Genomic DNA, 15,448 nt, shown 5'->3' with positions numbered 1-15,448 from the left:
GTAAGTTATAATGCTGATTGGCCCATTAGGTCATGCTTCTTACTGGCTAACTCTCACATCTTGATTAACCCATTTTTCTGATCTATTTTAGCCATATGGCTCAGTACCTTTTTCAGTAGGGCAGCTCACATCCTGCTGCTTCGGTGGTCTGGGCAGGAGTGGGAGGAATCAGCTTCCTCCTTCCCAGAATTCTCCTGCTCTCCTTGCATCATTTCCACTTCCTGTCTGGTTTTCCCGCCTACACCTCCTGCCTGGCCAATCAGCATTTATTTAAAACATGATTGACAGAATACAGACAATTCTCTCGCACCACTGGTGTGCACAAAGTCTTACAGTAATGTTGCAGGAGGTTGCTTCTTTATTTCCTGACTGCCCAGCACTAAGACTTGAAATAACCACATAGAAACTGTATTTATTAAATCACTGCTTGGCCCATTAGCTCTAGCTTCTTATTGGCTAACTCTTAAGTCTTAATTGAACCCATTTCTAGTAATCTGTGTATCGCCACGTGGCTGTGGCTTACCAGGTAAAGTTCTGGTGTCTATCTCTGGTAGGGCCACATGGCTTCTCAGTGACTCCTCCTTCTTTCTCCCAGCATTCAGTTTAGTTTTCCCCACCTACCTCTCTCTATTCTGCTCTGCACTGGCCCAAGACAGTTTCTGTATTAACCAATGGTAGTCACAGCATACAGAGGGAAATCCATGTCACAGGAAGTCTTAGGTACGGACCCCAGCAATGCCAAACACACACACACGGTAGAAATGTTCAACTTCTAATAAACATTAGTATAGATAAAATAGCCTGCAGCTTATAATGATTTTTCTTGAAAATTTTCTACTTTATGATGGTGTGAAAAATGATAAATATCCAGGAGAAATGACTTCTTGTTTTGGGGGGATTCTTTTTTTTAAAATCTGATTTTGTATGTGTGCATGTTGCAGTATGGATGTGGAAACCTTACATAAAAGCTTACTTACTCAGGATGATTCCTCTAGCTCCACCCATTTACTTGTATATTTCATAATTTCATTTTTCTTACTAGCTGACTAATATTCCATTGTGTAAATGTATCACATTTTCATTGTCCGTGCTTCTAGGCTGTTTCCAATTTCTGACTATTAAGAACAAGGCAGCAGTGAGCATGGGTGAGCAAGCACCTATGGTAGGTTAGGGCATCCTTTGGGTGTATGTCTGAGTGGTATAGTGGGGTCTTGAGGTAGATCTATTCCAGCTTCCTGAGGAACCATCAGGTGTGGAAACTCCTTCAGCCAATAGCCTTTAAGATACCAGCCCACTTGGGCATGGTCTCCTGTACTATAAATACAGCAATAAAATTTGTACAAGGCGCATGTGTGCTCCCCGCTCTCCCTACCTCCTCCTCTGCTGCTGGATTCAGTTCCTGTTCCCCTGTGAGTCTACCCCTAAGTAAAGAACCCTTTGTTATACTCAGTTCTGAGCTAGTGTGGGACTACTTTATAGTTTCCATCTTTACCACCATGGTAATTCTCATAGAGACTGTACAAGTTTGCACTCCCACCTTTCCTTGCACCCTTGACAGTATGTGCTTTCATTTGTTTTGTGGTCCTGGCCATTCCGACTGAAGTGATACAAAATCTCAAAGTCGTTTTCATTTGCGTTCATTTCCCTGATGTCTAAGGATGTTGAAGTCTTTAACATCCTTTAAGGATTTAAGGATTTAAGTCTTTCTCAGCCATGTGTGCGTCATCTTGTAAGAACTCTGCTTAGTTCTGTACCCCATTTTTAAGTTGGGTTATTTGTTTTCTCAATGTTCACTATTTTGAGTTCTTTACATATTTTGGATATTAGCCCTCTGTCGGGTATAGTCTGCCACTTTGTCTGAATGAGTGTCCTTTGCAGTACAGAAGCTTCTCACCTTTGTGAGATCCCATTTATGTGTTGTTGTTCTTAGTGCCTGTGCTAATGGTGTCCTGTTCAAAAAGGCCTTTCCTAGGCCCGTGAGTGCTAATGGTATCCTGCTCAGAAGGTTCTTTCCTAGGCCCGTGAGTTCTAATGGTGTCCTGCTCAGAAGGTTCTTTCCTAGGCCCGTGAGTTCTAATGGTGTCCTGCTCAGAAGGTCCTTTCCTGGGCCCGTGAGTTCTAATGGTGTCCTGTTCTGAAGGTCCTTTCCTGGGCATGTGAGTTCGAGCCTATTTCCCACTTCATCTTCTGTCACAATAAGGGTGTCTGGTTTTGTATTGAGGTTCTTGGACCATCTGGACTTGAGTTTTGTGCAGGGTGATAGGTGTGTATCTATTTGCATTCTCCTGCACACAGATATCCATTTGACCAGCAACATTTGTTGAAGGTGCTGTCCTTTCTCCAGTGTGAATATTTGTATTCTTTGTCAAAAATCAGGTGTATAGAATTATGTCTGGATCTTCAGTTCTATTCTGTTGATCAATGTGTTTTTATGCTAATACCATGTTGTTTTTATAACTATAGCTTGTAATACAACTTGAAATCTGGGATGATGATACTTCCATAAATTCTTGTATTATTCAGGATTGTTTTAGTTATTCTGTTTTTTTTAATTTGTTCTTGTGTTTTTTGTTGTTGTTTTGGGGTTAGATTTGTGTGTGTGTGTGTGTGTATGTGTGTTTCCAAATGAAGTAAAGTATTGTTTTCTTAATTTCTGTTAAGAAGTGTGTTGAAACTTTGATGGGAGTTGCATTGAATCTATAGGTTGTTCTTGGTAGGATGACCATTTTCACAATATTAATCCTACCAATCCATGCACATTAGAGATCTTTCCATCTTCCTCAGTCTTCTTCAGTTTATTTCTTTAATGTCTTAAAGTTTTTATTATACAAGTCTTTCACTTGCTTTATTAAATACATGATATTTTCAGTTTGCTAATAGATGTTTTGGTATGTAATCCTAACTCAGGTGGAGAGCATTGGTGTTCAACTGGGCAAGAGCCACATCTACAGCAGCAGTAGTATATCTTTATAATTGGTGTATTGTTGCTGTTCTATGTTTATTTAGGTTTTCTTCTCATTAGACAGGTTCTCTCTTTGTTCTAGAACATACTATGTAGCCCAGGATGGCCTTGAATCCATGGCAGTCCTTCTGCATCAGCCTTCCAAGCACCTCACACCATGCCCAGCTTTTCACTGTTAAATTATAATGTTATTTCTGTCTTGAAACTCAAAAGGGAGAACAGGGTTTTTGTTTTTTTTTTAATGACTTGAGAAGCTAGGAATAGTGAAATTTATTCTGTGATAATAAAGATATATTTGAGTCTTATAGTCCCTTTTACACACAGTACAGTACAGGATGTTTATTTGTTAATTCATCATTTTCAGCATGTATTGGGAGCTAACTCCTGCAGGTTATGATGGCACTGGGAATGCAAAGATGATGAAGACACACAGTCTCCTTGCTGCAGAAACCACAGTCTAAAGGGGAAACATCTTACTAAATAATGTTGGGTCACGTAAAGCCTGTAAACAATTTACTGCTTTATAAAGAAGTGTAGAAGAAATAAGAGAAGCCAGAAGCATGGGTCAGGCGTGGTAGTGGTCCATCCCTTTAGTCCCAGAGCCTGGTGGGCCGAGGCTGGCAGATCTCTGGCAGATTTCTGTCCACATAACAAGTTTCAGCCTAGCCAAGGCTGCATAGTGAGATCCTGTCTCAAAAAAAAAAATTAAGAAAGAAATGAGAAAAAATGTAAGAGAAAACAGTGTATTTATGAGATGTAAGTGGCTTTAATGATGTGTGAGTGGAGAGTCAGTACTGTGTTGCCTGCTCTTAGTCATTGGTTTGGGTTTTCTTTCTAGACAGTTACTGCTCTAGGTGGTTATAGAAGAAAAGTCCAATTGTGCTGTTTTTCCTTCTCCTTAAAGGCTCTTAAAAGAAAGCCTGGGTGGGAATTCCAAAACAGCAATGATTGCTACCATCAGTCCTGCTGCCAGCAACATCGAAGAAACACTAAGCACACTTAGATACGCCACCCAAGCCCGCCTGATAGTCAATATCGCCAAAGTCAACGAAGATATGAATGCAAAGTTAATTAGAGGTGAGTATTAACTGAAATATTATTCACAATTTGCGCAGACATGTTTGTGCACACTGTATATGCGTCTGTGTGTGGATGCACATGTGTTTACATGCTGCGTTATGGGAACCCCTGGCTAATGTGGGGAGTTTCCCTAGATTGCTCAACATATTTTTTATTGAGTAGTGTTTCCCAGTTGACCCCAAGCTCCCCAGTTTGTCTAAGCTAACTAGCAGCTTGCTTTGGGGAGTCCCCTGTCTCTGCCTTGCAAGTAGAGTGGAATTGCAGACATCCACCCAGCATGTACATGGGTGCTATCCCCATTCTCAGGAATGCACAAGAAGCATTTTACCAAGTGAGCATCTCTGCAGTCCTGTTTTCTCAATTACAAAAGATATCATTCTGCAATTTAGATTTATTAAATTTCCAATTCCAATCTTAATATATATGGTTTTTAAGAAAACTATTTTTTCCACACCTATTTGCTAATACATCCCAGTTGTAAACCCGACAGTGAGGGAGGAAGGTGGCATACAGTGAGAAAGAGAGGAGGCTGAGAGGGAAGTCAGAACAAAGGCTGAGGAAGAGGGGACAGCAAGCGGAAGCAGCCTTTTCCAGAGTTGAACGTTCTTCATGTGTCTCTTTATGGTTCTTCAGAACTGAAAGCAGAAATTGAGAAGTTAAAAGCGGCTCAGAGAAACAACCGGAATATTGACCCTGAACGGTATAGACTCTGTCGACAAGAGATAACATCCTTGCGGATGAAGCTGCATCAGCAGGAGAGAGACATGGCAGAGCTGCAAAGGTGAGTGTCCCGGAACCGGAACCATGGAATGTGTTCTTGCAGACTAGACTGGGAGAGACGCCAGAGAGCACTGGATCTCCCTCACCTCCTTTAGAAGAGAACAGCTTGTTTGCAGTGGTCCTTTTTTGTTTGTTTGTTTGTTTTCCTTTTCTGTTTTTTGAGACAGGGTTTCCTCTGTGTAGCCCTAACTGTCCTGTAACTCACTATGTAGACCAGGCTGGCCTCGAACTCAGAGATCTGCCAGCTTCTGCCTCCCAACTGCTGGGAGTAAGGGCGTGCACCACCACTGCCTGGCCAGTTGTCCTTTTGAAATGCTAGTATGCAAGCTTCGCAGATGTTCTTTTGATTTTGGTTTTACATAAATGAATGTTTTAACTTTAATATTTTCTTTTTTTTTGAAAGAGTATGGAAAGAAAAGTTTGAACAAGCTGAGAAAAGAAAACTTCAAGAGACAAAGGAGTTACAGGTATTTCAATTTCCTGAACTAATTTGAAGTAGAAAAAGAACACCTGTAAATTTCATTTTTTATCTTTATCGTGTAAACAACTGTACAGAGAAATACATAAAGATAGTTAACATAAAGAATTGTTGGAGACCAAGGGCTAAAGCTGGGAGGTTTAAAAATGCCAACCACAAAGGCTCTGGTGCTTTCTCCAGTTGTGATCCATACCTGTTCCAGGAATCAGGCCTGTGTCTGCCCCACCTAAGCAGCCTTCCCGCACAGGCTCTATCTGGGTGGCCAGACCAGTGCTATCTCCTGGGACACTGGCACGGCAGCCAAGTTCACAGGTGCTGGGGCTGCCACAGTTGGTGTGGCTGGTGTGTCAGGAGCCAGTCTGCCAGGTAGCAGCTCTTCTCCTACTCCGTTCTGGGATGTGCCCTGTCTGAGGCACAGGGCTCTGCTCTTTGATGGTTGCCTGCCTTATCCTCTCCACCATGGAAGCTCTAAGGGATCACCAGCTGTCCCTGTGGCTGCCAGAGCTGTGTGCTGACCTCTACCACTAAAACAAAAGAATCAGGATGGGGGGGCATTTAGATCTAGGTTGTGATTGTGTGGAACCTCCAAGTGCAGGGACTGTAATCATGTGCCACTACACCCAAATGAACTTTTCCTTCTCTCGTGGGTTTTTCTAGTAACAACATGAAAGGTGGATTGGAAGCAGGAAGGGCCAGTGTTTGGAAGGACAGGCATGAGGTGCTGCTGGTGTGGTTAAGGCAAGAGATAGGGAGAGCTTGGAGCGAGGGCAGTGGTGATAGTGGAGGTAGTGGTAGGTGTTCAGGAGACATAGTGTGGGGAAAAGAATTATTGCCTTTATTTTCATTTCTTAAGTATATGTATATATATTTTAAATAGGTGCTATAGACAGACAGACAGATAGACAGACAGATAGATAGATAATTATAGAGCGTGCATGCCATAGCAATCAATCATTTGGAGGTCAGAGGACAATTGCATGGAGTTGATTCTCTCCTTCCAACCTGGCTTGGGTTCTGGAGAGTCCGAGCTGGGGTCAGGTTTGTGCAGCAGCACCTTTACGGAGCCGTGTCACCAGGCCTGGGATAACTCATTTCAGATGCTGGGATAATAGAAGTGGAGTCAAGAGCATTCCCACATTTTGGGAATGTAGGTATTGTAGGCCACTGAAGTGTGGGGTGGGGGGAGCAGAAGACAGTTGATTGGACAATAACTAAAAGAAGAATAGAGCCGCACATAGGACTCTGAAAATGAGAATTGTCTGGGGTCAGTGAGAGAATTTGTCTAAAGAAAAATAAGGTGGAGAGTGAGGGAGGAAGACACCCAATGTTGATTCCTACCTACACACCCCTACACACACACACACACACACACACACACACACACACACACACACACGTTACACACTCAGAGAGAGGAGGAAAAGTTCTTTGGGAATGGTCAGGACATCCTAACAGAAGAGATAGGATTTTCCAGGTGTGGTGGTCCATGCCTCTAATTCCAACATTTTGAGACTGGGCAGGAGGATCCTGAGTTTGAAACCAGCTTGGAGTACATAGTTACAGGTCAGCCTGAATTACACAAGAAAAAAAACCAAAACAACAAAAGCGGGGAGATTTGAGATTGGGTAAGATTTTGTCAGGTGAGACCAAAGTGTTGTGGGAGGGAAAGCATATGAGAGGAGAAGAGGCCAAGGGGTTTGGACGGCGTCAGGAGGAAATAAGTAAAGGAGAGACACTGGTTTACTGCAGTCTTGATTTCCAGGCTAAGCAATTTTAGTCTTTACTCTTTAGGAAGTGAAAAGATCTTGGAAGTATTTGACAGGGAGTTGAGGAATTTCCTGGTGTAGGATGGAATATGGAACAAGGGAAATAGCCAACAGGGCATCCAGAGGCTGCTGCAGGGATTCTGGTATGAGTCGATTTAAGGTGGAGCTGATGAAATTGAGCAGAACTGGTCCCCTCTAAGGCGGCTTAGAATCAAGCTGGTAGTGATGGGTTGGTGTGACTGTGAAGAAAGAGCTGCAGAATTTAGGAGTGTGAGGGTGACAGGCATAGAGAAACCACAGAGGAGGGCTTCCAACAATGAGCAGTATGTGCGTGCACACACTCGTATACACACTTGTGTACGAGTATGTGTATGTGTATGCTCGGGATTAAAAGCAGGGCACTTCACATGCATGTACTCTACCATTGGACTCCAATCTCAGTGAACCTGTTATGCGCTAAAACTCTAACAAAGGTGACTCTAATATGTAACATAGACCCTTCTTTCACGAGAGTTTAATAATTTCATGCCATAGTTAAGATTTTCTCTTCACTTCTACCAGAAAGCAGGAGTTACGTTTCAAATGGACAACCATCTGCCAAACCTTGTTAATCTCAATGAAGACCCACAGTTGTCAGAGATGCTACTCTACATGGTAAAAGAAGGAATCACTACGGTTGGGAAGTATAAGCCAGACTCAAGCCACGACATCCAGTTATCTGGAGTGCTGATTGCGGATGACCACTGGTATGTCAGTCTCCTGCAAGCCACTGCCCGTTCATTGTCAATGGGGTCTTGTTAACGGGACATTGTCTGTATAAGGCATTCATTCCTACTGATTCTTCTCAATACTTTTCCAACCTCCGCTCTCCATCCCCCTTTGGTTTTTTTGAGACAGACTTTCTCTGTGTAGCCTGGCTGTCATGGAACTTACTCTATAGACCAGGCTGGCCTTAAACTCAGAGATTCCCTTGCATCTGCCTTCTGAGTGCTGGGATTAGACACATGCACCACCATGCCTCTCAACCTCTCTTTTAAGAGAGGAAAGACTTAGTGAATGTGTTTAACGACAACATATGAGTTTCTTTCACTGTAAGGTTCAGCGTAATGCACTGTGGTGCATTGATCTGGTACTTGATTTGCTGATTAAAGGGTACTTTCTGTTCTTAGAATTAGAATGGGATATATGAAGTAAACTATCTGTCTTATATGGGAGATTTTTTGGTTGGATTGATAAATTAAAATTTTTTGTTTTATGTGAGTTTATTTTCTATATATATGGGATAATTGTGTTTGTGAACATTTTTGACTTTATGTTGTATTTTTAAGTTTTATCCATTTCAAGATTCTTATTTTCACTGGTGTGAAGTATTCCATTATCTGAATTTATCTTGGATCATTGCAGTTTATTTTGTTGACAGACATTTGAGCTTTTACCTTTTTGTTCTCACAGTATTCCTTAAGTATTACAAGTCAAATGGGTGGGTCCTTTTGCGCTGCTGGAAGAGACATCATAGGCAAGGAGAAGCTTTTCTAGTGCAGGCCTTGGCGGCAGTGAGCGCAGCAGCAGGCCGTGGGGTGGTGGTGGGGTGACAGCAGGCTGCACCCGTAGTCTCAGGGCTCCCATTTAGGATTCAGATGGTGGGACCCTGACCTCCACGAGTGTTACAGGTCTTGTGTAGTCCTAGCCCTTGGCCGCAGCTGTCATTGCTGCTTCTGGGCAGGCCTAGGTACTGGGATTCCCTAGCCCTTGTCTGTGGCCACTGTTAATGACTCCCACGCCTGGGGTGTCTGAACCTCCTGATTCTCTTCCAGCGACCAGGGTCTGCAGCATCTCTGGATCTTTACAGCCTGGTTTCCTTCTCCAGCCTTAGAACTTTGTCCTCTATCCCTATCCCTCCTTTTTAGACAGTTGTGGGCGGGTGTTTGCACCAAGCATGATAGACCTTCACGTGAGTGTTTGTGTCTGCACCAATCACAGAGATGCTTCTGTAGCACCACTCAGCTCTGTAGGTCAGCAGGAGAAGGGCTCCGTACCGGGCTTAGACGGAAATGATTGCTAAAGTTCACCAAGGCTTTCCATAACAAAAGTCTTATACAACTTGTTGGACCCAGCTCTGGCTAAGGCTGCAGCTTCGAGAGTATCTTAGTCACAGTTCTGTTGTTGTGATGAAACACCTTGACCAAGGCAGCTTATAAAAGGAAGCACTTGAGGTCTTGACTACAGTTACAGAGCATGGGGGGGCGGGGGGGCATGATGGCAGGCATAGCTATAAGGTTACTTCCTGATTCACAGGCAGCAAGCTAAGAGACGGAGCCAGACTGAGCCTTGTGTGGTCTTTCAGAACCTCAAAGCCCACTCCCAGTGACACACCTCCCCCTAATTCTTCCTAAACAGTCCACCAACAGGGAACCAAACATTCAAATACATGAGTCTGTAAGGCATCGTTCTCATTCAGACACCACAAGGAGCGACAGCAGTCAGCTGTAATCATCAGGTAGTTTTATCAGTGTCTGTGGCGTGTCCACAATGACTGGTGCTAACATAGGATGCGGTCTGGCTGGTTTAGACTGACGGTCCTTTTGCTTAAGGCAGCCAGGGTGACAAAGGGGATTTCAGTAGCTGCTAATTAATCATACTGCCCTGTCCCCTAGCATCTTTGCTTATTACAGGAGGATGAACATCAGGAATGCTAGGATAAGGAGTTAAAGAACTCATCTTTAACACCAGTAGTGATTCTATCTGTGCTTTTACATGCTTAACACTGTCCTAGGCCCCCCAGGGAATGGGCCTTGCCCTTGGTGTTTCCCAGGTGTGCTTGTATGTGTCTCCTGACTCAATGGTAGTTTGTCCAGAGCAGGTCCCTGGATGGTAAAGGGTCCGCAGGGAAACTGGTAGGAGCTAGGGAGTTCTGAGCTCTAAGAACTTATGTGCTATTTAAATAGGATGACGTTTTCATTATGCTATGGTAAATATTTTAAAATTTAGAAAGCATGTATAGAGATATTAGGCTCTGGGAAATGTGCGTGTTCAGTCCTACCAAGTGCTTTCAGATTGTTTTTCCAAAATGATTATCCATTTTTACCACCATTGCTCCTGAAAATATCTGTTCCTCCACATCGTCAGCACTTAGTGCTGTCAGATTTTTAGTCTGTAAATTTAGTGAACATGAAGTCTCACTGATTCATTCTGCATGTTTCTGGTTAATGGTGTTGTGCCCCTTTTACTTGCCTGTCTATGTGTGCCTTCTCTCAGTTTTTCTTAATGATTTTCAGGCATTCTTTACATAGTCTGGGTTCTAGTATTTTGTAGTTTTATGTATCACAAGCATCTTGTTTTCCCTAGTTTATGAGTCATCTTTATTGTTATGTTATATTGATTAAAGTTCTTTGTTTTGGTGCCTGGCATTAATTTTTCACTTTATATAATTGTCAATTTCATATTTTGTTTTAAAAAGAATGATTCATCTAGACCCAATGACACAAACCACCTGTACTTTCTTTGAAGACTGAGGCAGGAGAATTACAAATTCAAGGCCAGTCTGGGGCCTTCGTGAGACCCTGTCTCAAAAGAAAAAGTGAAAAAGAGGAAGAGCTGAGGGTATAACTCGGTGGTAGAATTCTTGCATAAGATCCTGGGTTCTATCCCAAGTAACACACACACATATACACACAGTGACATCATACAGATGTTTACCTTTCTTTTCCTCTAGACTTTTGAAGTTTTGTGTGAGCTAGAGATCAAAATTAGTTTCCATATGAGTAATCATAGGGAATCCAGTTCTTCTGAACCTTATACTAGGTATTTTATTGTTTCTCTTGTGACTAGTTATAAAAACATGGAAATCTGTTCTAACACTGTATGTCTCTGATTACTCGAGTTTCATAATGAGTCCTTTATTTTGGTAGGGCACGTAAGTTTTCAGGCTCTTTTGCTATACTGGTAATTATTTTATACAACAAGTAAGTACAGCATCATCTCATCAGCTGCAAAGATACAGAACTGAGCCAAAGAATAAAGAGCCCAGTGGGGCCCAGTGGGGCCTAGGAAGTCTGTTGCTCACCTTGAGCTCTCTCCTGCTCATTTAGTAGACTAGTCAGCGTGTGTCTCACTCACTAGACCATGATGCTCAGGAGAAGAACTACGTTCACATCTGTCTTCACCGCTGGCACGTATCTGTCTCATGGGGTCAGTGAGTGAAGACTTCGGTGTTCATTCAGTCTCGCATCAAGGACCAGATGAGCGCTGCGTGCTTGGTGGGAGGAATTCACTCCAGACCTCAGGGGAAAGCTTCCTAGAGGACTGGCCTGCAGGATGAGGTGTGTGGGGTGGTGCTGATGAGGAAGAGGAGGCCCCGCCCTGACGAAGGACTCAGGGAAAGGAAGATGCCAGTCTGGTTGTCTACAGAAACAGGTTCATGTGGAGGACAGTGGCCTGTCAAGGAGACTGGTGGTCGAAACTGGGCTATCCGGGACTCTGACTGCTGTCTGCGGGCCTCTGCTGGCAGAGTAGAAGGAAGTAAGAGAGGGAAGAAGACTGCTTAAAATTGGCTGGTTTAAATAGTACCTGACGGGAAAGGCACACCCCCAGCAGTGAGCTGTTTTGCTCAGATGTGTTTTTTTGGGAATGTTTTAATTCAACATTATTCCCTACTTTCAAGTGTTGGAGCTTAATCAATGCTAAAGGTCTTGAGAGAGGACTTGGCTTTTGCTGTAGTTTTTCTTAAATAATGTATTGATTTTTATTTTATGTGCATTGCTATTTGACCTACATGTATGTCTGTGTGAGAGTGTCAGATCTTAGAGTTTCAGACAGGTGTGAGCTGCCATGTGGGTGCTAGGAACTGAACCCTTGTCCTCTGGTAGAACAGTCAGTTCTCTTAACCACTGAGCCATCCCCTTGCTGTGGTTTTCTGTTTCTGTCTAGACAGCCTGTGAAATTTCTTATTTTCTGACTAAGAATGTCTCCCCAGTGTGTGTGACATCTCCCCGTCAAGGTCTGTTTAGTTAGATGGCTAAGGATGTGCTTTTGTCTCCCTGCCTTCCTCCTGTGCAATACATCACTCCTCCATTAGGAACGCCCATTATAGCACAAGTGATCCACTCAGCTGCAAAACCAGAAGCTTAGAAAAATAAGAACACATAAAAATACTCTCTCGGAGTAACTCGTTATCAATATTTGGTTGATTTTTTTCCCTTTGAACTTTTTCCTGTGTATGTTTTTCATTTTCAGGGAAGGTTTGTTTTAGTGCTTTTTCCCACCAGAAATTAATCAAAATACAATATAGTGAAACTTCCTCCTACACTGGCAAATACAATTGCTAAGGGTGCTGGTGTTTTGTTTTGTTTTTTCACCAACTTCATAGTATATCTGGAGGAAAAAAAACATAATTGAAAATTACTATTGCTATAAATTGGTATGAACTTATTACCAAAGAAATAATCTAAGCATATTTATTCTCTCTTATCTTTTCTTTTTAGCATATTCTGTAATTATGATGATGCACTTTTTATTTTAACAGTACCATCAGAAATTTCGGAGGAACAGTGAGTATTGTCCCAGCTGGAGAAGCAAAGACATATGTAAATGGGATGCACATTTTGGAGCCCACAGTATTACATCATGTAAGTTGACAGGGGCTACAGTTGGTGTTCATGTTTTCTCCCTACGCCATGGCTCTCATCATGTCCATGTTCTCCCCTAAGTCATGACACTACTCATCTACACCCATGTTCTCTCCCTAAGTCATGGCTCTCATCATGTCCATGTTCTCCCCTGAGTCATGGCTCTCATCATGTCCATGTTCTCCCCCTGAGTCATGGCTCTCATCATGTCCATGTTCTCCCCCTGAGTCATGGCTCTCATCATGTCCATGTTCTCCCCCTGAGTCATGGCTCTCATCATGTCCATGTTCTCTCCCTGAGTCATGGCTCTCATCATGTCCATGTTCTCCCCCTGAGTCATGGCTCTCATCATGTCCATGTTCTCCCCCTAAGTCATGGCTCTCATCATGTCCATGTTCTCTCCCTAAGTCATGACACTACTCATCTACACCCATGTTCTCTCCCTAAGTCATGGCTCTCATCATGTCCATGTTCTCCCCTGAGTCATGGCTCTCATCATGTCCATGTTCTCCCCCTGAGTCATGGCTCTCATCATGTCCATGTTCTCCCCCTGAGTCATGGCTCTCATCATGTCCATGTTCTCCCCCTGAGTCATGGCTCTCATCATGTCCATGTTCTCCCCCTGAGTCATGGCTCTCATCATGTCCATGTTCTCCCCCTAAGTCATGGCTCTCATCATGTCCATGTTCTCCCCCTGAGTCATGGCTCTCATCATGTCCATGTTCTCTCCCTGAGTCATGGCTCTCATCATGTCCATGTTCTCCCCCTGAGTCATGGCTCTCATCATGTCCATGTTCTCTCCCTAAGTCATGACACTACTCATCTACACCCATGTTCTCTCCCTAAGTCATGGCTCTCATCATGTCCATGTTCTCCCCTGAGTCATGGCTCTCATCATGTCCATGTTCTCCCCCTGAGTCATGGCTCTCATCATGTCCATGTTCTCCCCCTGAGTCATGGCTCTCATCATGTCCATGTTCTCCCCCTGAGTCATGGCTCTCATCATGTCCATGTTCTCCCCCTGAGTCATGGCTCTCATCATGTCCATGTTCTCCCCCTAAGTCATGGCTCTCATCATGTCCATGTTCTCTCCCTAAGTCATGACACTACTCATCTACACCCATGTTCTCTCCGAGTCACTAATCTGAATTGAGAACTTTTCCATTTCAAGAGTTCTGTTGATTGATTCATTAGCAGCCTCCTTTGTACAAAGAGAAGTTGCAGTGGTGTGAGCCAGGACTCACCACTGACACCATCGTCATGTGTCCTGTGAAGACCTGGGCTTAGAATCAAGTCTCGGGGACTGAAATCCTCACTCTGTCTGTCCCTGGCTGTGACCTTTGTCAGGTTATCAAACTAGATGATTGAATAATACTGCCTAGTTAGGGTACTTTTGAAGTGCTATTAACAGCTCTCTCAGGAGACCTGGCTTAAACTGCTGCCGGCAAACCCACAAATATGGTCATTTTCTATGAATTCTACTTTTCAGGGATAGTGGAGAATTAAATTAAAAATAATTTATGTATAGTTTTACACCATTGCTTTCAAAGAGTAGGTATGCAGTGAACGTCAGCGGTTATTAAAAAAGTCTGGGTGTTTAGTTCCCTCTTTCCAACACTGGAATGGTATGTGGCTCAGGAGTTGTTGTGGGGTATGAATGAGATGTTTATTATATATACACACCATACTTGCAATTGTAAATTACTTAACAATATTTGGCACATGAAAAATATTTAACAAATGTGATGGTTGCTATGATTTTAATGTCTATCATCAATAATACTGTGTCATCTTGAATTGTGCAGTTAAATGAATAAAGGAAAAAAATAAAACACTAAAACTATATCTCACATAAAAAACCATTGCCAATATTTTATTGTTTTCTCAAATTTTTTTTATTTTTAGGAAAAGTTTGTAATATTTTCATTTAGACTCACTTTAAATCATACATTTTTTCCTGTGTTTCAGGGTGATCGGGTGATTCTTGGTGGAGATCACTATTTTAGATTTAATCACCCAGTGGAAGTCCAGAAAGGGCTAAGACCGTCAAGTAGACAAACTCTCACAAGCGAAGGACCAAAAGATTTTGAGTTTGCCAAAAATGAGTTACTTATGGCACAGAGATCACAGTAAGTGTCATCGCTGATGTGAAGTGTGTGTGTGTGTGTGTGTGTGTGTGTGTGTGTGTGTGTGTGCACGCGAGGAAAGTGTGCGTCAGAGTTAAATGCTCACAGGACACAGCCTAGTTCAGAGACCCTGACATACTGTACAGACTAAAGTGGAAAAACAGACATGTCCTAAGTCAGTGGACTGTCAGGTACAGAGCATGCGGAAGGCCAGCCTGGGATTTGTCTCGGAAAGAGTCTATCATGAGTTAAAATGTAATCAGGGCACTGTTAACTTAACCTAAAATTCCTTAGTTTGGTTCACTGTGTTAAACTACAATATTTACTAAGATGTTTGCTATAATATTTTATATGATATATTTTCTTTACTCACTGGAAAATGTATTAATTTAAATATTAGGCATCTGCAATAATAACTAAACTGGGAATAATGATATTTTCATCTTGTTCTATTTTTTGTATGGACACAATTCAAAACCAATGGAAAAAAAATCTGAAAACACTGTAGAGAGAATACCAAAAATTAAGTATTCAGATTTAGATGTTATGTTAATATGAAACATTTTAATATAACTGAAGACTGCTTAGGTATATAAAATATTCGCTGTTCTAAAGAATATCTTCCTACTTTA

General features: G+C 42.5%; 1 protein-coding gene and 1 pseudogene across 2 annotated transcripts in view; both read left to right on the top strand.

The window, feature by feature from the left end:
- Kif14 (kinesin family member 14) overlaps positions 1–15,448 on the top strand; it is a 69,457-nt gene that overhangs the window by 21,078 nt on the left and 32,931 nt on the right. For both annotated transcript variants that reach the window (XM_087906467.1, XM_087906468.1), the window contains exons 11-16: positions 3,867–4,039; positions 4,676–4,823; positions 5,226–5,289; positions 7,628–7,812; positions 12,588–12,690; positions 14,659–14,819. In XM_087906467.1, coding sequence (XP_087762593.1) covers positions 3,867–4,039; positions 4,676–4,823; positions 5,226–5,289; positions 7,628–7,812; positions 12,588–12,690; positions 14,659–14,819 — 834 coding nt within the window. The remainder of the gene's footprint in view (positions 1–3,866; positions 4,040–4,675; positions 4,824–5,225; positions 5,290–7,627; positions 7,813–12,587; positions 12,691–14,658; positions 14,820–15,448) is intronic.
- On the top strand, positions 5,447–5,828 carry LOC148122133 (ATP synthase F(0) complex subunit C1, mitochondrial pseudogene; annotated as a pseudogene).

The sequence above is a fragment of the Myodes glareolus genome, chromosome 5 (genome assembly GCF_982192425.1).
Source record: "Myodes glareolus chromosome 5, mMyoGla1.1, whole genome shotgun sequence".
In the NCBI taxonomy this organism is placed as follows: Eukaryota; Metazoa; Chordata; class Mammalia; order Rodentia; family Cricetidae; genus Myodes; species Myodes glareolus.
This window is presented reverse-complemented; position numbering and strand designations above follow the sequence as displayed.